Source organism: Macaca nemestrina, chromosome 1 (genome assembly GCF_043159975.1).
Source record: "Macaca nemestrina isolate mMacNem1 chromosome 1, mMacNem.hap1, whole genome shotgun sequence".
Taxonomy (NCBI): domain Eukaryota; kingdom Metazoa; phylum Chordata; class Mammalia; order Primates; family Cercopithecidae; genus Macaca; species Macaca nemestrina.
The window spans coordinates 206299610-206326052 of record NC_092125.1 but is presented as its reverse complement, the minus strand read 5'-3'; the positions used below and the strand labels follow the sequence as shown (position 1 = coordinate 206326052).

Below are 26443 nucleotides of genomic sequence, written 5' to 3'. Positions count from 1 at the left end.
CATTTTTTAATGTTTTAATTGTTAATTTTAATTTTTTTGGAAACAGGGTCTCACACTGTTGCCCTGGCTAGAGTGCAGTGGCATGATTACAGCTCACAGCATCCTTAAATTCTGGACTCAAGTGATCCTCCCTCCTCACCCTCCCAAGTAACTGGGACTACAGGCGCATGCCATCATGCCTACTTAATTTTTAAAATTTTTTGTAGAGACCTGGTCTCACTGTGTTGCCCAGGTTAGGCTCAAACTCCCAGGCTCAAGCAGTTCTCCTGCCACAGCCTCCTAAAGTGTTAGGATTACAGGGGTGAGCCACTGGACCTGGCTTAAAGCACAATCGTTAGAAAGACCTACAAATAATTCTCTTTTAAGTATATTCAACTTGATCACACATAAAATTTCTTTTATAAATTTATCCTTTATAAACCTTTTATGACTTACTCTGACCTTCCTAAACCTGCTCAGACCTTTTGTTTGTTTTACGTTTTTTCTTTCTTAAATAACCAGTCATTTGACTTTAGGACAAAATTCACTGTTTTAAAAAATTGTTTTGAATACTTTTTTTCTCTCTCTTTTTCTTTCCTTTTGTTCTACTGGAGTCTTCTCAGAAACTTTTCTCTTTTTTTAACCTTTCATAAGATAACTACATCTTTAATCTTCTTTTTTTTTTCCCCTGAGACAGGATCCCACTCTGTCACCTAAGCAGTAGTCCATTTGTAGCTCACCGCAAACTCAAACTCCTGGGCTCAAACAGTCCTCCCGCCTCAGCCTCCCAAGTAGCTAGGACTACAGATGTGTGACACAGTGCCTGGCTAATTTTTTAAAAAATATTTTTTGTAGATATCGGGTCTTACCATATTGCCCAGGCTATTCTCAAACTCCTGGCCTCAAGTGATCCTCCTGCCTCAGCCTCCCACAGCGTTGGGGTCAGACATGAGCCACCATGCCCAGTGATATCTTTTACATCTTTCTCTCCTACTTTCTGGTTTTTAAAAATCCTACTTTTTGCTTTTGTTGTTGTTTGAGAAAAGGTCTCGCTCTGTCACCCAGGCTGGAGTCACTGCACAATCATAGGTCACTGCAACCTTGAATTCCTGGGTTCAAAGGATCCTTCCATCTCAGCCTCCCAAGTAGCTAGGAATACAGGCACACACCACCACACCTGGCTAATTTTTAACTTTTTATAGAGATAGAGTCTCACTTGGTCGCCCGGGCTGGTCTCAACCTCCTGGCCTCAAGCAATCCTCCCACCTCAGCCTCCCAAAATTCTGGAATTACAGGCTTGAGCCACCATGCTCAGGCTTGTTTTTTTTTTTTTTTTTTTCCCCACTGATTTTATTTTATTTTATTTTATTTTATTTTATTTTATTTTATTATCTTGAGATGGAGTCTCACTCTGTCACCTAGTCTGGAGTGCAGTGGCTCGATCTCAGCTCACTGCAACCTCTGCCTCCCCAGTCCTGCCTCAGTCTCCCGGGTAGCTGCGTCTACAGGCACAAACCACCATGAAGATGAACTGGAATCTATGAAAACAAACCAGATCTCCTATTGGTCTATGCCACCACACATGGCTGATTTTTGTATTGTTTGTAGAGATGGCATTCTGCCGTGTTGCCCAGGCTGGTCTCAAACTCCTGAGCTCAAGTGATCCACCTGCCTCAGCCTCATAAAGTGCTGGGATTAGAGGCAACAGCCACCATGCCCAGCTAAACCTCTTTTCTTAAAAACTACTCAACCTCAGGTACTCTCACTCTGTCACCAGGCTGGAGTGTAGTGGTACGATCTTGGCTCACTGCAACCTTCACTTCCTGGGTTCAAGCAATTCTCCTGCCTCAGTCTCCTGAGTAGCTGGGACTACAGGTGCGTGCCACCATGCCCAGCTAATTTTTGTATTTTTAGTAGACACGGGGTTTCACCATGTTGGCCAGGATGGTTTCAATCTCCTGACCTCGTGATCCACCCGCCTTGGCCTCCCAAAGTGCTGGGATTATAGGTGTGAGCCACTGTGCCTGGCCCTGGCCAGGTATTTCTTTATAGCAAGGCAATAATGGCCTAATACAGAAAATTGGAGTAGGGTATTTCCATAAAGGTACCTGAAAATGTGGAAACAACTTTGAAACTGAGTAATGCACAGAGGTTGGAAGACTTTGGAGAGGTCAGAAGAAGATAGGAAGGTGAGGGAAACTTTGGATCTTCTCAGAGGGTGGTTAAATGGTTGTGACCAAAATGCTGATAGTGATATGGACAGTGAAGTCCAGGCTGCTGAGGTCTCAGATGGAAATGAGAAATGTATTGGGAACTGGACCAAAGGTCACTCATGTTATGCCTTAGCAAAGTCGTTGGCTGGATTTAATTCACGCCATAGAAGTTTGAACTTCACAGTGATGACTTAGGGTATCTGGCGGAAGAAATTCCTAAGCAGCAAAATGTTCAAGAAGTTGCCTGACTGCTTCTAATAGGCCTATGTTCAGATGCAGGAGCAAAGGAATGACTTAAAGTTGGAACTTACGTTTAAAGGGAAACAGAGCGTAAGTATTTGGAAAATTTGCAGCCTAGAAATGTGGAAGAGAAAGGAAAAGCTTTTTCTTTCTTTATTTCAATCATTTTTGGGAAATAGGTGGTTTTTGGTTACATGGATAAGTTCTTTTGTGGTGATTTCTGAGATTTTGATACACCTATCACCTGAGTAGTGTACACTGTTCCCAATGTATAGTCTTTTATCCTCGCCTCTTTCCTACTCTTCCCCCTAAGTCCCTAAAGTCCATTATATCATTCTTATGCCTTTGTGTTCTCATAGTTTAGCTCCCACTTATAAATGAGATGTTCAATATTTGATTTTCCATTCCTGAGTTACTTCACTTAGAATAATGGTCTCCAATTCCATCCAGGTTGCTGTAAATGCCATTATTTCATTCCTTTTTATGGCTGAGTAGTATTCCATGGTGTATACATACCACATTTTCTTTCTTTTTTTCTTTCTTTCTTTCTTTTTTTTTTTTTAAGAAGGAGACTCGCTCTGTTGCCCAGGCTGGAGTGCAAAGGTGCAATCTTGGTTCACTGCAACCTCCATCTCTGGGGTTCAAGCAATTCTCTGCCTCAGCCTCCCGAGTAGCTAGGATGACAGGCACCCACCACCATCCCTGGCTAATTTTTGTATTTTTGGTAGAAACGGGGTTTCACCATCTTGGCATGGCTGGTCTTGAACTCCTGACCTCGTGATCCACTTGCCTCAGCCTCCCAAACTGCTAGGATTATAGGGGTGAGCCACCATGGCTGGCCCATACCACATTTTCTTTATCCACTAACTGGTTGCCGGGCATTTAGGCTGGTTCTATATTTTTGCGATTATGAATTGTGGTGCTATAAACATGTGTGCAAGTATCTTTTTCTTTCTTTCTTTTTTTTTGAGATGGAGTCTTGCTCTGTTGCTCAGGCTGGAGTGCAGTGGCGTGATCTCAGCTCACCACAACTCCTGCCTCCTGGGTTCAAGTGGTTCTCCTGCCTCAGCCTCCCAAGTAGCTGGGACTACAGGCATGTGCCACCACACCCAGTTAACTTTTTGTATTTTTAGTAGAGATGGAGTTTCACCATGTTAGCCAGCGTAGTCTTGATCTCTTGACTTCACGATCCACCCACCTCAGCCTCCCAAAGTGCTGGGATTACAGAAGTGAGCTACCATGCCCAACCTATTTATTTATTTTTGAAATAGAGTCTTGCTCTGTCACTCAGGCTGGAGTACAGTGGTGCGATCTCGGCTCACTGCAACCTCTGCCTCCTGGGTTCAAGCGATTCTCTGGTCTCAGCCTCCCAAGTAGCTGGGACTACAGGCGCGTGCCACCACGCCTGGCTAATTTTTGTACTTTTAATGGAGATGGAGTTTTGCCATTTTGGCCAGACTGCTCTCAAACTCCTGACCTCAGGTGATCCACCTGCCTTGCCTCCCAAAGTGCTGGGATTACAGGCATGAGCCACCACGCCCAGCCTTGACAGTAACAATCTAGTCATTAACAAACTAGAGCCTGTGGGTCAAATCAGGCTTCGCTGCCTGTTTTTGTAAATAAAGTTTTATTTGAACACAGCCACATTTATTCATTTATGTATTGTCCATGGTTACCTTTGTCCTACAATGGCTGAGTAGTTGTGACAAAGACCATAATGGCCCTCAAAGTCTAAAATATTTGCTATCTGGCCCTTTACAGAAAAGTTTACTAGCCCCTGATCTAACGAATTTAAACTAAAGCCTGGGCACGGTGGCTCACACCTGTAATCCCAGCACTTTGGGAGGCTGAGGCAGGTGGATCATCTGAAGTCAGGAATTTGAGACCAGCCTGGCCAACATGGGGAAACCCCGTCTCTACTAAAAATACAAAAATTAGCCAGGCATCGTGGTGTGTGCCTGTAATCCTAGCTACTTGGGAGGCAGAGGCAGGAGAATCTCTTGAACCTGGGAGGCAGAGGTTGCAGTGAGCTGAGATCGTGCCACTGTACTCCAGCCTGGGCAAAAGGGTGAAACTCTGTCTCAAAAAAAAAAAAATTTAAGCTAAAATAAAGTATATAAAATTTGAATATATTTTGATCAAAAAAATAAAAATAAATGTGAAAATTAACACTTAAAATGTTTCATATATTTTAAAAAATTTTTAATTTTTTATAGAAACAGGATCTTGCTATGTTGCCCAGGCTGGTTTCCAACTCCTGGCCTCAAGCAATCCTCCCACCTCAGCCTCCGAAAGTGCTGGGATTACAGGACAGAGCCACTTTGCCTGGCCTATATTTTTAAAATAACTCAAAAATATCTTAAATAATTTATTAAAAATTAAAAAGCAGATAGATGTGGTGTCTTGCACCTGCGGTTCCAGTTACTCTGGAGGGTGAAGCAAGAGGATCATTTGAGCCCAGGAGTTCCAGGCTGCAGTGAGCTATAATTGTGCCACTGTACTCCAGTCTGGGTGACAGAATGAGACACTGGCTCTAAAATAAATACATAAATAGGCCAGGCACAGTGGCTCACACCTGTAATCCAGCACTTTGGGAGGCCGAGGCAGGTGGATCACGAGGTCAGGAGATCAAGACCATCCTGGCTAACACGGTAAAACCCTGTCTCTACTAAAAATACAAAAAATTAGCCGGGTGTGGTGGTGGGCGCCTGTAGTCCCAGCTACTCGGGAAGCTGAGGCAGGAGAATGGCATGAATCTGGGAGGTGGAGCTTGCAGTGAGCCGAGATTGCACCAGGGCACTCCAGTCTGGGCGACAGAGCGAGACTCTGTCTCAAAAAAATAATAATTAAAAAAATAAATTAAAAAAACATAAATAGGCCAGGTGCAGTGACTCACGCCTGTAATCTCAGCACTTTGGGAAGCTGAGGCGGGTGAATTGTTTGAGTCTAGGGATTTGAGGCCAGCTGGGCAACATGGCAAAACCCAGTATTTACCAAAAAATTCAAAAATTAGCCGGACTTAGTAGTACACGCCTGTAGTCCCATCTACTTGAGAAGCTGAGGTGGGAGGATCAATTGAGTCCAGGAGGTCGAGGCTGCAGGGAGCTGTGATCGTGCCACTGCACTCCAGCCTGGAGACGGAGCGAGACTCTGTCTCAAAAATAAAATAAAATACAAACAGAAATTATGGGCATTAAAAGGTTTTCAATCAATATTATTTTAAGCTGTTATTATTTTTGAAAATTTAATCAAATCTTATTAATTTAAAAAAATCTTGCCATTTTAGTGTTCAAGATCCATCTAAATGTCAATAGGAAGAATTTGTACCATGCTCCGCCCATATTACATGTAGATCTATCCATACACAGATGAGAAAAGATTTGTTCCATTGGCCGGGTGAGGTGGCTCACGCTTGTAATCCCAGCACTTTGGGAGGCCGAGGCGGGCGGATCACAAGGTCAGGAGATCGAGACCATGGTGAAACCCTGTCTCTACTAAAAATGGAAAAAATTAGCCGGGCGCAGTGGCGGGCGCCTGTAGTCCCAGCTACTCGGGAGGCTGAGGCAGGAGAATGGCGTGAACCCGGGAGGCGCAGCTTGCAGTGAGCCGAGATTGCGCCACTGCACTCCAGCCTGGGCGACAGAGCGAGACTCCGTCTCAAAAAAAAAAAAAAAAAAAAAAAAAAAGATTTGTTCCATTGGAAAACATTCCATGCTGCCATGTCTAACTGTTGCTGTGAATACCAAGGTAATCTGCAAACACCTCCCATTTGGAAAAGTAATTGAAACTGAAAGAGAAGCAAGAAAATTGACACTGGGCTCTTCTGGGAAATGATACTCCGTTATGCCATAATTAATTGCATTCATGCTATTGGAAAGGATTTGGTGAATCAATTAATTTGTCTTTTCTCTTAACCTAAGCGTTTCTACCTCTCTGCCCTTCCCAGACTCCAAAGCGGTGTCTGTCTCTGATGTTGGCAGTGATAACAATCTGTAAACCTTTAGAGCAATCAACACAGTCCATTTTTGTTTCTAGAACATAGGGCAAGACATTTTAGAAGCATTCCCTGGGGACTGAATGGTGCAAGTCCTGGAGCAGATGCTTATGATAACGGGTTGTGCTAAATCAGCCCTGAGCTTCAGATGCCGGTGATAGAGACACTCATGTGATCCTTATTTTTTGTGTGTTTGTGATATGTAGAGTCCTCTAAAACACAGGGCCTAGGTCTAAGGATAATAGCAGTAGTAAGGGCTCGGATACTGAGGGATAGTTGAAACATTTTGTCTGCATCTCTTTGGTTTCTGAGTTTGCATAACAGGAGTTCAACTAGAGAAAGGTATCAGTATTTTGATAATGGAGCCAAAAGCTTTTACTGACAGACCAGATCTGGGATATGAGAGAAAAAGAGGAATCAAAAATAACACCAAGCTTTCCTGCCTGAACAACTGGAAAAATGGAACTGTCATTCATTGAAAGAGGGAGGACAACAGAAGGAACTAGCCATTTTTAGACATATCAAGTTTGAGATGGCTATGGACCTCCAAATGGGGATGCCAAGTTCAGAGGAGAGACCAGACTAAAGACAAATTTCAAAATCATCAGTGATAGAAAAGCCAAGAACTAGATGAGATCACCTAGCATGAGTCGAAAGACAGAAGAGGTCCAAGGACTTTTACTGTTCCTCCTAGCTGAACCCCACATGACCTAGCCTCAACCACGCCGAGAGTGGAAGGAATGTGGGTATTGACAGAGCAGGAGCACTGTCATCTTGGACAAACGCCGCCGCTTTAAGTTCCAACTCCCTTTCTAGCCTCATGCGTTTCAAGGAAATCACTTCTCTTCTAACTACAAGCAGCAGAAAGAGCAGACAGTAAACAACAGATAAAACAGCTTGGGCACAGAGGCAGGTGGGGGAAAATCTCTTGGGTAACAGCCAAACTTCACCCTCATACAATGGGCCCCAGTAAAACAGTGGGCCTTAATAAGCACATTCCTTTCCCTTCAGGCGCACTAAGGGAAGCTAAAAGCAGACTCCGGGGATATGCCTGCAGCTGCAGAAAGATGTATGGGAACAGACACACAACTCTCCCTCCCAGATAAGAACAAAGAGATACAGAAGCAGTTCGAGCCTCCGATAAACTCTCCCACCCTGAATCCTTAAAAACTCGTAGTCTGTAAAAGAGTGTGTCTCTGACTTAACTCGGCCAGAAGGCGCCTCTCAGGTTTGTTTTCTCTAAAATAAATCTGTCTTGACTGGAGAGCCACCTTTTCGTGTTTCTTTCCTCTTTCTTTTTTTCTTTTTTGAGATGGAGTTTTTCTCTTGTTTTCCAGGCTGGAGTGCAATGGCGCGATCTCAGCTTACCGCAATCTCTGCCTCCCGGGTTCAAGCGATTCTCCTGCCTCAGCCTCCCGACCAGCTGGGATTACATGTATGCACCACCAAGTCTGGCTAATTTTTTATTTTTAACACAGACAGGGTTTCTCCATGTTGGTCAGGCTAGTCTCAAACTGCCGACCTCAGGTGATCCTCTCGCCTCAGCTTCCCAAAGTGCTGGGATTACAGGCGTGAGCCACCGCACCTGGCTTCTTTCCTCTTTCTTTAATTCTTACAGGTACCTGGATGACAACATGGACCACAGCCACCAGCAGACATGGAACATTAGCCCTTAGACAATGATAGAAGGCAAAAGTCAACTTCTAACTTGTTCCAACCACTGAATGATTGTTCATTTTCTTTGTTACAGCAGCCTAACCTTACCTTGGGTGACAAACCTTATGGAGGTTCCCACACCCAAGATAGTTCAGGAGAAAAAGAGAAGGAACAGTTGAAGAGTATGACTCCTTCTGCTTAAGGGTGGCAAAGGGAGCAGCAAAACATTTTCCCCAATGGCCTTGAGCAGAGCAGGTGTGGCATATATTGCTGACAGATATGAAGAGGCCTTGAGGTCCAGATGAGACAGACACAACAGCAAACCACATGGACAGATGACCTTACACAAGATGGGAAGGAGGATGTCAGTGTGGTCATGTGATAAAAACTAGATACTCCTGGGCGAGGCATAGTGGCTCATGCTGTAGTTCCAGCACTTTGGTACGCCGAGATGGGAGGATCGATCACTTGAGGCAAGTAGTTCAAGACCATCCTGGACAATCTAGTAAGACCCTATTACTACAAAAAAATTTTTTAAATTAGCCTTGCATGGTAGCATGTGCCTGTAGTCCCAGCTACTCAGGAAGCTGAGGTGGGACAATCACCTGAGTCCAGGAATTGGAGGCTACTGTGAGCCATGATTGCACCATTGCACTCCAACCTGGGCAACAGAGCAAGACCCTGTCTCAAAATAAAATAAGCTGGGCACAGTGGCTTACACCTGTAATCCCCGCACTTTGGGAGTCTGAAGTGGACAGATCTCTTGAGCTCAGGTGTTTGAGACCAGCCTAGGCAACATGGCAAAACCCCATCTCTACCAAAAATACAGAAATTAGCTGGACATAGTGGTGTGCACTTATGGTCCCAGCTACTCAGGAGGCTGAGGTGGGAGGATCACTGGAGCCCAGGAAGTTGAGGCTGCAGTGAGCCGTGATTGTGCCACTGCACTCCAGCCTGGATGACAGACCAAGACTCAGTCTCAAAAAAAAAAAAAAAGTAAAAAGGACTTACATACTCCTAACCCACTCCATTTCACCTCCTACACACATTCCCTGGGACTGTGGGACAACCTAAATTATCCCTATTTAAGACCAAATTTTCACTTATATACTAGATCCTATCCCCATTCACCTATCAAAGATTTTGCTCCCACAAGTTTTTCCTCTTTCTCTTGCACAATTTCCCCCTTTACTGTAATAGCCCCCACTTAACAAAAACAAAAAAACAGGCCAGGTGTGGTGGCTCAAGCCTTTAATCTCAGCACTTCGGAAAGCTGAGGCAGGCAGATCACTTGAGGTCAGGAATTTGAGACCAGCCTGGCCAACATGGTGAAACCCTGTCTCTACTAAAAACACAAAAAAAGGCCTGCCGCAGTGGCTCACGCCTGTAATCCCAGCACTTTGGGAGGCCGAGGCGGGCGGATCACCTGAAGTCGGAAGTTCGAGACCGGCCTGACCAACACAAAGAAACCCCAGCTCTACTAAAAATACAAAATTAGCTGGGCGTGGTAGCACATGCCTGTAATCCCAGCTAACTCGGGAGGCTGAGGCAGGAGAATTGCTTGAACCCGGGAGGTGGAGGTTGCGGTGAGCCAAGATTGCACCATTGTACTCCAGCCTGGGCAACAAGAATGAAACTCTGTCTCAAAAACAAAACAAACAACAACAACAAAAACACACACAAAGAAAATCAGTCAGGCATGCTAGCTCACACCTGTAATCGCAGCTACTCGTGAGGCTAAGGCAGGAGAATTGATTGAATCCAGGGTGCAGAGGTTGCAGTGAGCCGAGATCATGCCACTGCACTCCAACCTGGGTGACAGAGTGAGACTGTCTCAAAACAAACCAACCAACCTTCCCCTGACCCTCACAGCCCCATTCAACTACTGCCCCATTTTTCTGTTTTCCTTTGCAGCAAAATTCCTCTAAAACTTTCTCTATACTTAATGGCTCCACTTCCACACTTCTCATTCTCTCTTTCTCCTCCCCACAACACCCATTCTATCTAAAGACAAAAATTAAAACCCATTCCAATCCTGCTTTTCTTTCTGCCAGGTCAGTGAAACCACTCTTACTAAGGTCAGCAAACACATCTATTCTACCAAAGCTCTAAGCAACCTTTAACACAGCCAATTATTTACTTTCTTCACCTGGCTTCTTAGACTCAAAGCTCTCCTAGTTTTCTTCCTACCTCACTGATTATACCTTCTATCTCATTTGTCAGATTACCAGTCCTCCTTCTGCCACCCCATCCTTGGTTCCCAATCTCCTAATGTTTGGAGTTTCAAGTTTAGAAGCTTACTCAAACTTATTCTGGTTTGAATGTCCCCTCCAAAACTCAGCTTGAAATTTAATAGCAATTGTGATGATATTAAGGGGTGGGTCATTTAAGAGGTGATTAGGTCATCATGATTTCACCCTCATCAATGGCTTATTGCCATTGTCACAGCAGTTTGGCCCCCTTTTTCTCTCTTTCCTGTCCTCTCTCACTATATGACATCTTCTGCCGTGGATGACCCTCATGAGGCTGGTGTCATGCTCTTGGACTTCCCAGCCTCCATAACCATGAGTCAAATAAGCCTCTATTGTTCATAAATTACTCAATCTGTGTTATTCTGTAATAGCAGCAGAAAACAGACTAAGAAAAACTCTTCTCTCTCTTCACTCACTCTCCAGGTGATCTCATGGCTTGTAAAACAATCTAAAATGTTCATGACTTCCAAATTACACCTCCAGCCCTGACTGCTGCTCTGCACCCCAGGCGTGTATCTCTGTCTATTCATCTCACAGTCATTTCAAAAGTTTCATGGCCAAAACAGAAGCCTTGCTTTTCCCTTCCAAATCTGTCCCTCTACTGCTCTTCCCATCTCAGTAAATTCTATCACTGTTTACCCAGTCGCTTATGCCAACAACCTAGGATGCATCCCTGATTCCTCTTCACTGCTCGTACCAGATCCAATCCCTCACCAGCCATGTAAGTTCTAGTCTTAAAATGTATCCCATCTTCATAATCTTGGACTTGGCAATGGGTTTTTTGTTTTGTTTTGTTTTTTCTTTTTTTTTTCTTTTTTAATGGAGTCTCACTCTGTCGCCCAGGCTGGAGTGCAGTGGCATGATTTCTGCTCACTGCAACCTCCACCTCCTGGGTTCAAGTGATTCTCCTGTCTCAGCCTCCTGAGTACCTGGGATTACAGGCTCTTGTCACTACGATCAGCTAATTTTTGTAATTTTAGTGAAGACGGGATTTCGCCATGTTGGCCAGGCTGGTCTCGAACTCCTGATCTCAGGTGATCTGCCCGCCTTGGCCTCCCAAAGTACTGGAATTACAGGCATGAGCCACTGCACCCAGACATGGTTTCTTAATTATAACACCAAAAGTACAAGGAAAAAGCAAAATTAAATTAGACTAAATTAAAATAAAAAATGTTTATGCATCAAAGGACACTATCAAGAGCATGAAAAGACAACTCACGAAATGGGGGAAAATATTTGCAAATAATTTATCTGACAAAGGATTAATATTCAGAATATATAAAGAACTCCTATAACTCAACAACAAAAAACAATTTAATTCAAAAATCAACCAGGCACACACTTGTAGTCTTAGCTACTCAGGAGGCTGAGGCAGGAAGATAGATTGTTTGAGCCCAAAGGTTTGAGGCTTCAGTGAGCTATGATTGTGCCACTGCACTCCAGCCCAGGTGACAGAACGAGACCCAGTCTCAAAAAAAAAAAAAAAAAAAAAAAAAAAATTAAAGTTGCCCTGACCCCTGATTGCTAATATTTTCTAGCCCCTTCCCTGCTTTGCAGCCCTCACCGGACTACCCAACCTGCTGGCACCATGATCTTGGACTTCTCAGCCTCCAGAACTTTGAGAAATAAATGTCTATTCTTTATAAATTAGCCAGTCTCAAGTATTTAACCAGTCTCAAGTATTTTGTTAGAGCAACGCAAAACAGACTAAGACAGGTGGGACCAATCCAAGTGTCCGTCAACAGATTAAAAGATAAACAAACTGTTTATACATACAATGGAATATTATTCAGTCATAAAAAGAATGAAGTTCTGATATATGCTTCGACATGGATGAAACTTGAAAACATGCCAAGTGAAGTACCCCAGACATAAAGAGACAAACATCATGATTTCAGTCACCTAGGAAGGCAAATTCACAGAGAAAGTAAAACAGAGCTTACCAGGGACTGGAGGCTGGATGTAGAGGGGAAAGGAGAGTTATTGCTAAATGGGTACAGAGTTTTTTGGGTTTTTTTGAGACAAGGTCTTGCTCTATCACCCACAGGCTGGTCTTGCTCTGTCACCCGCAATGCAGTGGTGTGATCTTGGTTCACTGCAGTTTTGACCTCCTGTGCTCAAGTCATCCTTCTGCCTCAGCCTCCTGAGTAGCTGGGACTACAGGCACAAATGCCACCATGCCCAGCTAATTTTCTGTATTATTGGTAGAGATGGAGTTTCGTCATGTTGCCCCGGCTGGTCTCGAACTTCTGAGCTCAAGCAAGTTGCCTGCCTCAGCCTCCCAAAGTGCTGGGATTACAGGGGAATGAGGGCTAAAACTCTTCCTATTGTGTACTGTGTTTGCTATATGGGTGACAGGACAATAGAAGCCCATACCTCAGCATCATGTAATGTACCCTTGTAACAAATTGTACATGTATCCCCTGAATGTAAAAAAATAAATAAATAAAACAGAGCCACTCCCATAATCCTATGTTCCTTTTCCCTGCTTTATTTTTCAGAACTTAGCATCACCTGAAATTGTATTATTCAATTTCAAATAAATACACTTATTTATATGTAAATATTTATATTTATATAAATAAATATATGTATTTGCTCATATATAATCTGTCTCCTGGCTGGGCGCGGTGGCTCAAGCCTGTAATCCCAGCACTTTGGGAGGCCGAGACGGGCGGATCACTAGGTCAGGAGATCGAGACCATCCTGGCTAACACGGTGAAACCCCGTCTCTACTAAAAAATACAAAAAACTAGCCGGGCGAGGTGGCGGGCGCCTGTAGTCCCAGCTACTCAGGAGGCTGAGACAGGAGAATGGCCCGAACCCGGGAGGCGGAGCTTGCAGTGAGCTGAGATCCGCCACTGCACTCCAGCCTGGGCAACAGAGCGAGACTCCGTCTCAAAAAAAAAAAAAAAAAAAAAAAAAAAAAAAAAAAAAGCCGGGCGCGGTGGCTCACGCCTGTAATCCCAGCACTTTGGGAGGCCGAGGCGGGCGGATCACAAGGTCAGGAGATCGAGACCACGGTGAAACCCCGTCTCTACTAAAAATACAAAAAATTAGCCGGGCACGGTTGTGGGCGCCTGTAGTCCCAGCTACTCGGGAGGCTGAGGCAGGAGAATGGCGTGAACCCGGGAGGCGGAGCTTGCAGTGAGCCGAGATCGCGCCACTGCACTCCAGCCTGGGCGACAGAGTGAGACTCCGTCTTAAAAAAAAAAGAAAAAAGAAGAAGAAGAAGAAGAGGCATTGTCTCTTCTCTCTCTGGGCTTCCAAGATACTATTATCCAGTCCCAGGGATTTAAATACCACATACCTGCTGACATTCCCCACAAAACTGTATCTTCATCCCAGAACTCACCTCTAAGAGATATACAGAATAGAGCCTGCTGCTTACGTGATGTCTCCACCAGATACCCCACAGGCATCTAGAATTTAACATGTCAGAACAAAACTCTTGGTTTTGTCTCTGAAACCCATCCTTCTAGTCTTCTCTTTCGCTGGAAATACTACCACCATACACATAGCTGAACACGTTGACCATAATTTCTTCCTTTCCCTTACCACCTCCCAAGTTCAATCCACCCTTAAGTCCTGTTGATTCTACCTCCAAAATATAGGTTGAATCTGTTCACTTCTTTCCACTGCAAACTTTTAACCATCACCTCTCATTTAGATGCCTGCAATAACCTCCTAAATGATCTCGCTGTCTTTACTCTGGCCCCCTGCTGTCTTTTCTCCTCTTAGCAGTCAAAGAAATCTTAAACATATAAATCCAGACTGGGCATGGTAGCTCACACCTGTACATCTCAGCACTTTGGGAGGCTGAGGTGGGAGGATCACTTGAGCCCAGAAGTTCAAGAGCAGCCTGGACAACAGGGAGAAACCCCATCTCTGAAAGAAAAAAAAGCTTAAAACAAACAAACAAAAAACCCAATCAAGTTACTTGCCTGCTTAAAAACTGTCACTGGCTTCTTTCCCATTGTACTTTGACCAAACTCCATATCCATGGCAGGGTTTACCAGCTCTGCACATTTGGCCCTGCTGTCCCTGGTGATGTTTTCACCCACCCTCAGTTATACTGGCCTCTTCTCCATTTCTTGAACATGCCATGTTCTATTCCATCTCAAAGTCTTCCCCTTCTCCTCTGCCCAGAACATTCTTGGCTAAGTCACATGGCTAAGTCCTTCTTGACCTTCAGGTCTTGGCATCTTCTCTGAGAGCTTTTTCCCTGACCGGCTCTATCTAAATGAGTCCCCCTGCCTTATAGCATTGTCTGTCCCTGTGGTGCATCTTTTAATTCACAGTCCTCGCTTCTTGGCTGTCTTTGCCATTACATTGTTGGCTTCACAAGGGCTGGGATCATGCCTTTTTCTTTTCTTCTCTTTTCTTTTCTTTTCTTTTCCTTCTCTTCTCTTCTCCCTTCCTCCTCCTCCTCTTCCTCCTCCTCCTCTTCTTCTCCTTCTCCTTCTCCTTCTTCTTCTTCCTCTCTCTCTCTCTCTCTCTTTCTTTTAATGAGGCAGGGTCTCATTCTGTTGCTGAGGCTGGAGTGCAGTGGTGCCACTGCAGCCTCTAACTCCTGGGCTCAAGTGATTCTCCCGCCTCAGCCTTTTGAGTAGCTAAGACTATAGGTGTGCACCAAGTGGTAGAGACAAGGTCTCGCTATGTTGCCCAGGCAGGTTTCAAACTCCTGGCCTCAGCAATCCTCCAACTTCGGCCTCCCAAAACACTGGATTGCAGGTGAGCCACCATGCCTGGCCATATCATGCCTTTTTTTTTTTTTTTAGACTAGGTCTGTCTCTGTAGTTCAAGCTAGAATACAGTGGCATGATCTCAGCTCACTGTAACCACCCCCCTGGTTCAAGCCATTCTCCCACCTCAGTTTTCTGAGTAGCTGGGACTACAGTCCCACGCCACCACAACCACCTAATTTTTTTTTCTTTTTTTTTTTTTTTGAGATGGAGTCTCACGCTGTTGCCCAGGCTGGAGTGCAGTGGCGCGATCTCGGCTCACTGCAAGCTCCGCCTCCCGGGTTCCCGCCATTCTCCTGCCTCAGCCTCCTGAGTAGCTGGGACTACAGGCGCCCGCCACCGCGCCCGGCTAATTTTTTGTATTTTTAGTAGAGACGGGGTTTCACTGTGGTCTCGATCTCCTGACCTTGTGATCCGCCCGCCTCGGCCTCCCAAAGTGCTGGGATTACAGGCTTGAGCCACCGTGCCCGGCCCCTAATTTTTTTTTCTTTGTAGAGACAGGGTTTTGCCACATTGCCCAGGCTGCTCTCAAACTCCTGGGCTCAAGCAATCCTTCTGCCTCAGCCTCCCAAAGTGTCGGTATTACAGGCTTGAGCCACTGTGCCCAGCCCTCACGTCTTTTTTATATACCGGTGTATCCCCAATGCTTAAGCCAGAGCCTGGCACAAATGCTCTATAAAGATTTGTTGATTGAATGGACTGTTGATTGAATGGGCACACTCCAGCCTGAACGACAGAGCCAGACCCTGTCTTAAAAAAAAAAAAAAAAAAAAAAAAGGAGACATGATATGGCCAGGTTCCCCTGTAATCCCAGTGCTTTGGGAGGCCAAGGCTGGAGGATGCTTGAGGCCTATAATCCCAGCACTTTGGGAGGCTGACAGGGGCAGATCACTTGAGCTCAGGAGTTCGAGACCAGCCTGGCCAACATGGCCAAGCCATGTTTCTACTAAAAATACAAAAATTAGCCAGGTATGGTGGCACAGGTCTGTAATCTCAGTTACTTAGGAGACTGAGGCATGAGAATCGCTTGAACCCGAGAGGTGGAGGTTGCAGTGAGCCAGAGTTCACGTCACTGAGCTCCACCCTGGGGAACAGAGGGAGATTCTGTCTCAAAAAAATAAATAGGCTGGGCACAGTGGCTCATGCCTGTAATCCCAGCACTTTGGGAGGCTGAAGTGGGCAGCTCACCTGAGGTCAGGAGTTCGAGACCAGCCTGGCCAACATGGTGAAACCCCAGTCTCTACAAAAATCCAAACCATTTTTCTACTAAAAGTATGAAAATTAGCCAGGTGTGGTGGCACAGGTCTGTAATCCCAGCTACTTGGGAGGCTGAGGCAGGAGAATCGCTTAAACCCGGGAGGCAGAGGTTGCAGTGAGCCAAGATCACGCAACAAGAGCAAAACTCCCTCTCAAAAAAATGAATAAATAAATAAATAAATTAAATAAAAAATAAATATGTGTTTAATGAACGGATCAATTAGCCTTGCACTGAGTGAAAGGGTTATAGAGATGACCCTGATATGATGGCCCATAGTCTGATGAAAACCAATAGGTAATTGTAAAACTGGTAATAGAGTGGAGATCAGAATTGAAGACAGCGGGAACAAAGAGAGGCTCTTACCCCACTGTAGGGCTTGTGTGTGAAAAGGGAGGCTGTGTTTACACGATTCAGTTCACCAACATCTCTCTAGAAGAAATGCAGTTTTTTTTCTTCTAGTACTAACATATACTAGTGTGCCAAGTTCCATGTACTGTTTCTTGTTTGTTTCATTTTCAATGTGCTCAGTCATACAACTTTTAAGTAGTAGAGCTGGGATTCAAAGTCAGGCAGTCTGGCTCTGAGCTTGCATTTTTCTTTTTTTCTTTACTTCTTCTCTCTCTTTTTTTTTTTTTTTTTTTTTGTGGCAGAGTCTCACCCTGTTGCCTAGGCTGGAATGCAGTGTGGCACAGTATCAGCTCACTGCAACTTCCACCTCCCGGGTTCAAGCGATTCTCCTGCCCCAGTCTCCCAAGTAGCTGGGATAACAGGCACTCACCACGATGCCCAGCTATTTTCTGTATTTTTAGTAGAGACAGGGTTTCACCATATTGGCCAGGCTGGTCTCGAACTCCTGACCTCAAGTGATCTGTCCCCCTTGGCCTTTCAAAGTGCTGGGATTACAGGCGTGAGCCACCACACCGAGTGGCTTACATTCTGTTTTTTTTTTTTTTTTTTTTTTTGAGATGGAGTCTTGCTCTGTCCCCCAGGCTGGAGTGCAGTGGCGCAATCTCAGCTCACTGCAGCCTCCGCCCCCTAGGTTCACGCCATTCTCCTGCCTCAGCCTCCCGAGTGGCTGGGACTATAGGCGCTCACCACTACGCCCGGATAATTTTTTGTATTCTTTAGTAGAGATGGGGGTTTCACTGTGTTAGCCAGGATGGTCTCGATCTCCTGACCTCATAATCCACCCGCCTCGGCCTCCCAAAGTGCTGGGATTACAGGCGTGAGCCACCGCAACCGGCCATTCTGTTTTTAAAAAAAGTAATTTGAGGCCAGACGCAGTGGATCACAGCTGTAATCCTAGGACTTTGGGAGGCTGAGGTGGAAGGATCACTTGAGCCCAGGAGTTGGAGAGCAGCCTGAACAACACAGTGAAACCCCGCCTCCATAAAAAATACAAAAATTGGCCGGGCGCGGCAGCTCACGCCTGTAATCTTAGCACTTTGGGAGGCCGAGGCAGGCAGATCATGAGGTCAGGAGTTCAAGACCACACTGGTCAATATGGTGAAGCCCCATCTCTACTAAAAATACAAAAATTAGCTGGGCGTGGTGGTGCACGCCTGTAATTCCAGCTACTCAGGAGGCTGAGGCAGGAGAATCACTTGAACCTGGGAGGCAGAGGTTGCAGTGAGCCGAGATTGCGCCACTGCACTCCAGTCTGGGCAACAGAGTGAGACTCAGTCTCAAAAAAAAAAAAAAAAAAAATTAGCTTGCCATGAAGAACTTGGTGGTGTGCGCCTGTAGTCCCAGCTTCTTGGAAAGCTGAGGCTGGAGGATCACCTGAGCCCTGGGATGTTGAGGCTGCAGTGAGTTGAGATTGAGCCTTTGCACTCCATCCTGGGCGAGAGTGAGACCCTCTCTCAAAAAGTAATGATAATAATAATTTGAAATGAAATTCACATAACATAAAATTGAGCATTTTAAAGTGAACAATTCAGTGATAGTTAGTATATTCACCATGCTGAGGCTGGGCGTGGTGGCTCATGCCTGTAATCCCAGATTTTGGGAGGCCAAGGCGGGCAGACTACTTGAGGTCAGGAGTTCGAGACCAGCCTGGCCAAAATGGCAAAAATCGTCTCTACTATGAATACAAAAATTAGCCGGCCATGGTGGTGCATGCCTGTAATTCCAGCTACTCAGGAGGTTGAGGCAGGAGAATCGCTTGAACCCAGGAGGTGGAGGTTGCAGTGAGCCGAGATCGCACTACTGCACTCCAGCCTGGGTGACAGAGTAAGACTCCGCCACAAGAAAAAAAAAAAAAAAAAAAAAAAAGCTGGGCACAGTGGCTCATGCCTATAGTCCCAGCACTTTGGGAGGCTGAGGCAGGTGGATCACCTGATCCAGGAACTCCTGAGGTCAGGAGTTCAAGACCAGCCTGGTCAACATGGTGAAATCCGTCTCTACTAAAAATACAAAAACTATCCAGGCCTGGTGGCATATGCCTGTAATCCCAGTTACTCAGGAGGCTGAGGCAGGAGAATTGCCTGAACCCCTGGGAGGTGGAGGTTGCAGTGAGCCAAGATTGCGCCACTGCACTCCAGCCTGGGCGACAGAGCCAGACTCCATCTCAAAAATAAATAAATAAAAGAAAAAAAGTATATTCACCATGTTGAACAACCATTACCTCTATCTAGTTCCAAAACATTTTCATCACTCCAAAAGCCCCTTACCCATTAAACAATTTCCCCACATATTTCTCCATGTAATGTTTTATTTGTATTTGCATATATATTTTGAGACAGGGTCTCACTCTCTCACCCAGGCTGGAGTGCACTGGCACAATCACGGCTCAGGGCAGCCTCGACTGCCCAGGCTCAAGGGATCCTCCCGCCTCAGCCACTGAGTAGCTGGAACCACAGGCACGTGCCATCACACCCAGCTAATTTCAAAAAAAGTATTTTTTTTTTTTTTGTAGAAATGGGGTCCCACTGTGTTGCACAGGCTGGTCTTTTTTATTTTTGTTTTTTGAGACGGAGTCTTGCCCCGTCACCCAGGCTGGAGTTCAGTGACATGATCTTGGCTCACTGCAACCTCTGCCTCCCAGGTTCAAGCAACTCTCCTGTCTCAGCCTCCCAAGTAGCTGGGACTACAGGCGCCTGCCACCATGCCCGGCTAATTTTTGTATTTTAGTCGAGATAGCTTCACCTTGTTGGTCAGGCTGGTCTGGAACTCCTGACCTCAGGTGATCCTCGGGTGATCCACCTGCCTCAGCCTCCCAAAGTGCTGGGATTACAGTTGTGAGCCATCCCGTCCCGACTCGTGTACTGGTTTTGATTCTCACAATGACCTAATTGTACAATTGAGAAAAATGAGGCCATGAGAAGTTCAGTGATAGATCTAAGGTCATGTAGTTAGTAATGGAACAGTGATTTTGAACCTTTGCTTTCTGATCCTAATGATTAATGCACATCTTTGGGGGAACCTACAAAGAAGCAGCCAGATGTGGGTTCAGAGACAGTAAATTTTGTTGAGGCAGGAAAATAGCCATAAGTCAGCTTTTAATTGTAAAAAGGGCACGTTGAGGTAAAACTGCAATTAGTACTGTACAGGTGGTTGGCAGAGCCAATAGCAACCTAAGCCCAAGAGCAGCTACAAGGCAGGACTTGGATAGGTCAGCTGTGCAGGAAGCTTTGCCAACGCCTCAAGAACAAGAAGTCTGTCATTCCTTGGGCAGCTCCTATACTTGCCAAGCTGGAGCGAAAGAGAGGCAGAGGAGCCCGGAGGGCGTGGCTTGCCTTCCGGAAGCCAGGCCTTGCCAGGAATCACCAGGTGGTTGCTTGCGAGAGAAGCTCGGAGTGAAACCGGAGAAAACAAGTAGGAAGCAGGCCTGGGCCAATTGCGGCCCACTCTGATCAGGGCCTGCAGGCCACCTGACGCCTGAGTATCTGTCCAATCCCTCCTAGAAGGATTGCCATCTCTTTAGTCCCTCTTCCGCAGCATAGGGGTGCCCTCTCTGGCGCTCTCCTTTTCTCTCCTAAGGCCCACAGCCCCACAGTTCCCTATTTAGGGGTCTTAAATTGAGGGCACACTTCTAAATTGTCCCTCAGAGTTTCCTCTCCTCCTTTGAGCGAGGCTGGGCGGGCTCCTCCAGCTCCGATTATGGGGAACTTCTTTCCCAAGCTCCCCACCTTCTTTGGGCTTGGGCGGCTGCAGAGTTCCAGTTAACTGTGCGCCGCCTTCGTTCCAATTGTACCCCTAGTGCTCCCAGAAAGCAGCTCCATGGAAACCAAAACATCACAAATCCCCTAAGGTATCGCGAGAAGCGCAGATGCGCCTGAGGCCGTGGAGAGGCGGAGCGAGGGCGGGAACGCCGAGCAAGTAGGGCGGAGCCTGAGCTCTTCCGAGGTCTGGCAGGCCGGGAGCCTGTCCCCTCCAGGCAGCGCCCCCGCGTGACTGCGCTTTACATAATCGCGGCTTCTAGCGTCACAGTGGCGTACTCCAGGCCAGACCGAATCAGAGTGGGCGAAAGCTCCGTGTTCCGCCCCTTCCCACTTGATCGACGTCAAAGCCCACCAGTGAGCGGGCGTCTAGAGTCGCCGAGCCCGCCCCAGCCCGCCCAGGTCCGCCCCGACCCGCCTGCGCCCGCCCGCCTGCCGCAGCCAGCAGCCTGCCGCCGCCGCCGGGTTGTGCCTCAGACTGTCAGATAAATCGGCGGGCCGGGCCGGCGGGTCGGTGAACGCGGCCCGGGCCGGACATGGCGGCGCTCTACGCCTGCACCAAGTGCCACCAGCGCTTCCCCTTCGAGGCGCTGTCTCAGGGGCAGCAGCTGTGCAAGGTGCGCGGGCTGGGGCGGCGGCCGGGAACTGGGGACGCAGGAGGCGCGGCCCGGAGCTCCTGATTCTGTGGGGACGCCCGGCGGGGTCCCCGGAGCAGGGTGTGGCAGGCCCGCCAGGCTGAGGACCCGCACCCACCCCGCTGGGGGCCGGAGGGGCACGTGCGGGAGCCTGGGCCGGGTCCACGCTCCCGCGGCCGGCGTGTCCGGGTGCTTAGCAACCGCGGGGATTGTTCTCGGACCCCGTGAGGTCGGGGGAGGGACAGCGGGTCCTCTGCTTGCCCTGACTGGTCGCCCTCGGGATGCCTTTGCGCTGCCTCCCCCGCCGCCGCGGTCTCCCTGGTCACAGACGAGGGGACCTCCTGCCCCTCCTGGGACTGAACTCCAAAGTTGGGTGCTGCCTGGGAGGAGTGTGTCGAACTCGGGCTCTTCACGGGCACTTCTCGACCAGTTACAGAATCGGAGGTAGCAAGGCTTGTTTTTTTTCTTTAAGCCCCGCACTTTTCGGCCAGTCTCAGAGTCGGAGGCAGCAAGGCTTTATTTTTTTAAAAACCCCACATTCTGGCTCACAGATCCGAGGGATCACTTCTCAGCATCCAATTGGTGGTCTTCGGTCTTCCCTAACTAGCTGCTGCTCAGTTTTTACTCCTGAAGGTCCAACTTCTTTTTCTTTTAAGTTGCTTCATCCCACTTTGACTTTTTAAGTGACTAGAGGTGCTGTGAGGCAACAGTTAAAAAGTCACTAAACTGTCTGAAGAACAATATTGGGGTATTCCCAATAATCCAGAGTTTGTGTCTCTGATTTGGATAACTCATAATTGTCACTTTTGCCTCAGATGGTCATGACTTTCCATTTGCCAGTCTTTATATACCAGGTCTGAGGGAATGCAAGTGCTTGAGTGCCCTTTTTGGCCTCAAAATATGTATATATGATTTTAAGGAAGTTATGTATATATAAATAATAATAATTTTAATCCAGCACTTTCATTTCACAAGTAAACCTCAAAATCACACAGTGGCAGAAGAACCAGGCCTGGAATTCAGGGCTTCTGATTCCCAGTCTGGGGGCTTATTCATATATATGTTTGTTTTACAATTTATGGCTAGTTCCATATAATCCATGTAAGTTCTTACTTAACTCCCACATCAACAGTAGGGAGGTGATGCCAGTATTACAGAGGAGAAAAATAAGGCCCAGAAAGTTTAAGTGACTCACTCAAGCATAGTAGCTATGCTAGAAATAGTACCCAGGTCGGTTTCCTACTGAAGGCTGTTTCCATTTGTGACTGCCTTTTAAAATTATATCCTCATTTCATTTCAGGAATGTCGGATTGCACACCCTGTTGTGAAGTGCACCTACTGCAGGACTGAGTACCAGCAGGAGAGGTAGAGTTTTGTTGACCATGAAAGATATTATTAATAGGCTTTTTTCCTTTTAAAATCTATAATTGATTGCATTTCATGTACAGATCTGTAATCAGTTACATTGTAACATACAAATCTGTAATCAATCACATTATATACAGACTACAATTGCTAAATATTTAGGTCTGTGATCCATCTTGAGTTAGTTTGTGTGTGGGGTGAGATATACAATGAAGGGTATATAATACATATATTGTTTCCTAGTTATTATCCAGTGATTGCTTAAAACATTTTTTTTTTTTTGAGATGGAATCTGGCTCTGTCACCCAGGCTGGAATGCAGTGGCGTGATCTCGGCTCACTGCAACCCCTGCCTCCCAAGTTCAAGCGATTCTCATGCCCCAGTCTCCCGAGTAGCTGAGATTACAGGTGCCTTCTACCACACCCGCCTAGTTTTTTTGTATTTTTAGTAGAGACGGGGTTTCACTATCTTGGCCAGGTTGGTCTTGAACTCCTGACCTCATGATCCACCTGCCTCAGCCTCCCAAAGTGCTGGGATTACAGGCGTGAGCCACCACGCCCGGCCTGCTTAAATTCTTAAAGTTCTTTTTAAGACCCTTGATCATTTTATATTGTGGTTATAATCTTTCTGACAAGAAGAAATCAATCCCACAACATTAAAACATGAGCTTCATGTTTCAATATGTACATATACAGAGATTGAAGAGTGTATAAGCCCAAAGAAGATACTTTTGGAAATGTGACAATCCTGATAAGAGTTTGTTAGCTCTAGTCACATTTGAAACTCACTTGCCATTACACTTTTCCTTGGGCAAATCTCTTTTTTTGTTTGAAACAGAGTCTCTCTCTGCCAGCCAGGTTGGAGTGCAGTGGAGCCATCATGGCTCACTGCAGCCTGGACCTCCCAGGCCCAAGTGATCCTCTCACTTCAGCCTACAAAGTAACTGGGACCACAGGTGTGTGCCACCATGCCCAGCTAATTTTTTAATTTTTGTAGAGATAGGATTTTGCCATGTTACCCAGGCTGGTCTCTTACTCCTGGGCCCAAGTGATTCCTTCCTCCTTAGCCTCTCAAGATGTTGGAATTACAGGCGTGAGCCACCATGCCTGGACAAATCTCATTTTTAAAAGTGTGAAATGGGCCGGGTGCGGTGGCTCACGCCTGTAATCCCAACACTTTGGGAGACTGAGGCGGGCGGATCAGGAGGTCAGGAGATCGAGACCATCCTGGCTAACATGATGAAACCCAGTCTCTACTAAAAATACAAAAAAATAAGCTGGGCGTGGTGGCATGCACCTGTAGTCCCAGCTACTCGGGAGGCTGAGGCAGGAGAATTGCTTGAATCCAGGAGGTGGAGGTTGCAGTGAGCTGAGATTGCGCCACTGCACTCCAGCCTGGGTGACAGAGCAAGACTCTGTCTCAAAAAAAAGTGTGAAATGCAGGTATGAATGGTCAGACATCTTTAGGGGGCATTTCCATAGCAACAAAGTTATTTTTTGGTATAGCAAATTTGACTTTTGCGGAACTTTTTTAAGTGTAGGTGATCCTGCCTTGAGGAGGGTGGGGTCTATTTGTTAATTCATCCATTAGACCTAGAAGCCTATTTTTAATTAGTCATTTCAATTCTTAGAATATCTTCTCCAGGATTTTATCATGGATTTTTTTTTCTTTTTTGAGACAGGGTCTCTCTCTGTCACCTAGGCTGGAGTGCAGTGAGATGATCTCAGCTCACTGCAGCCTCCCCTCTCCAGGCTCAAATGATCCTCCCACCTCAGCCTCCCATATAGCTGGGATCAGGGGTGCATACCACCACACTCGGCTATTTTTTTTTGTATCTTTAGTAGAGACGGGTCTTGCCATGTTGCCCAGGCTGGTCTAGAACTCTTGAGCTCAACCAGTCTGCCTGCCTCAGCCTCCCAAAGTGCTGGGATTACAGGCGTGAGCTATCACACCCAGCCTATCATGGATGTTTTCAAACAAAAAAAGGGTTAAAAGAATTAGTGAACACCCATATACCCTCTACTTAAATTCTATAATATACACTTTACTGTATATTCACCTATCCATCTGGTGCATCTCTCTGTCCATCACTATATCAATTCATTTTGTTTCCGATGTATTTAAAGTTGCAGACATCAGTATACATGATCCTTAAACACTTCAGCATGCACAGCATTATTTAGAGTTAAATATTTGTTTGCAGTTTTTTTTTTTGGCAAAATTGGCTTATACTAACATACTTAAATCTTAAATATATCAAGTTTTACAAACGTAGACATCTGTGTAGCCCCAAACCCTATCAAAATACAGAATGTTACTATCACTCCATAGAGTCCTCTCATGCCCCATCCTAGACAGTCCCCACACCCTTGCTTCCTCCAGGCAACCACTGCTCCACTTTTCATTCCCACTATAAATTAGTTTTGCCTATTCTAGGACTTCATGTTAGTGGGATCATACAGAATATACTCTAGAAACTTTATATTTTAGTTCTTAAATTTAGGTCTGTGGTCCATCTTGAGTTAATTCACGTGTGGGGTGAGATAGGAACTTTGACCCTTTATTTAAACTATACATACAAATTAATTCAAGATGGATCATAGAGTTATTTTTTCTTTTTCTTTCTTTTTTTTTTTTTTAGTTGTTATTATTGAGACAGAGTTTCGCTCTTGTTGCCCAGGCTGGAGTGCAATGGCGCGATCTCAGCTCACTGCAACCTCTGCCTCCCAGGTTCAAGTGATTATCCTGCCTCAGCCTCCCAAGTAGCTGGGATTACAGGCATGCGCCACCACACCCAACTAATTATGTATTTTTAGTAGAGATGGGGTTTCTCCTTGTTGAGCAGGCTGGTCTCAAACTCCCGACCTCAGGTGATCTGCCTGCTTTAACCTCCCAAAGTGCTGGGATTACAGGCATGAGTCACCACGCCCAGCCTAGAGTTAGTTTTTCTTTGCATGTTTTTTAACATGTTAGGAGCATATGTATATATTGGCATCTGCCCCATTCCTTCAGTAGTAAATCTAGGCGTAAATCGAATTGCTATTCAACATCACAGAATCACTGATGCTAATCCTCTTTCTAGAGATTTCTTTGAATGTCCTTCACTTCTTTTACTGTCTTTTAAAAGTAACAGAAAATTGCCCTGGAAAATAATTTTTAATTTAAATATTTTTTACTCTAAGGTTTTTCTTTTGTCTATTTTAACTTTGTAGTCACTTTCATAAGAATTGTATGGGAAAATGATCACAAAGCAGAGAATAGACTAGACTTTTTTTTTTTTTTTTCCGAGACAGGGTCTCACTGTCACTCAGGCTGGAGTGCAGTGGCGAAATTGTAGCCCACTGAAACCTTGGACTCCCAGGCTGAGCCTCCTAAAGTGCTGGGATTACAGGCATGAGCCACTGTGCCTGGTCTTAGATTTTTATGTGATTTATTAGTTTTTAGCCCCAGAGTACTGTTTAAATTGTTCTTATACATAAGACATTCATTTTTACCTCCTCATATGAAGAGTTAGACTTTTATTTGAAGATGATTTTTCCCCCAGGGCAGCTTTATTAATTCACACATTTAGGTAATATGACCTCTGGATCTTCACAAGGCAAAGGATATTTTTATTTTTGTCAGTGCTTAACTCTTAGAGAAATCAGAATTTTTTTTTTTTTTTTTTCTAGACACAGTTTTGCTCTGTTGCCCAGGCTAGAGTGCAGTGGCTCAATCTCGGCTCACTGCACCTTCCATCTCCCAGGTTCAAGGGATTCTTCTGCCTCAGTCCCCTGAGTAGCTGGGATTACAGGCACACGCCACCACACTTGGCTAATTTTTTTGAATTTTTAGTAAAGACTAAAAATATCAACATGGTTTTCCCATGTTGGCCAGGCTGGTCTCGAACTCCTGACCTCAGGTGATCTACCTACTTCGGCCTCCCAAAGTGCTGGGATTACAGACA

The 26443-nt window shown here is 45.8% G+C and overlaps 1 protein-coding gene across 2 annotated transcripts in view; it reads left to right on the top strand.

Moving 5' to 3' along the window:
• The first annotated feature begins 20886 nt into the window (after nucleotides 1-20886).
• LOC105494545 (family with sequence similarity 76 member A) overlaps nucleotides 20887-26443 on the top strand; it is a 35748-nt gene continuing 30191 nt past the window's right edge. Inside the window, exons 1-2 of one of the 2 annotated variants that reach the window (XM_011763058.2) lie at nucleotides 20887-21114; nucleotides 22433-22497. In XM_011763058.2, coding sequence (XP_011761360.1) covers nucleotides 21034-21114; nucleotides 22433-22497 — 146 coding nt within the window. In that variant the 5' untranslated portion in view covers nucleotides 20887-21033. The remainder of the gene's footprint in view (nucleotides 21115-22432; nucleotides 22498-26443) is intronic. The other variant, XM_011763057.2, reaches the window with a different exon arrangement.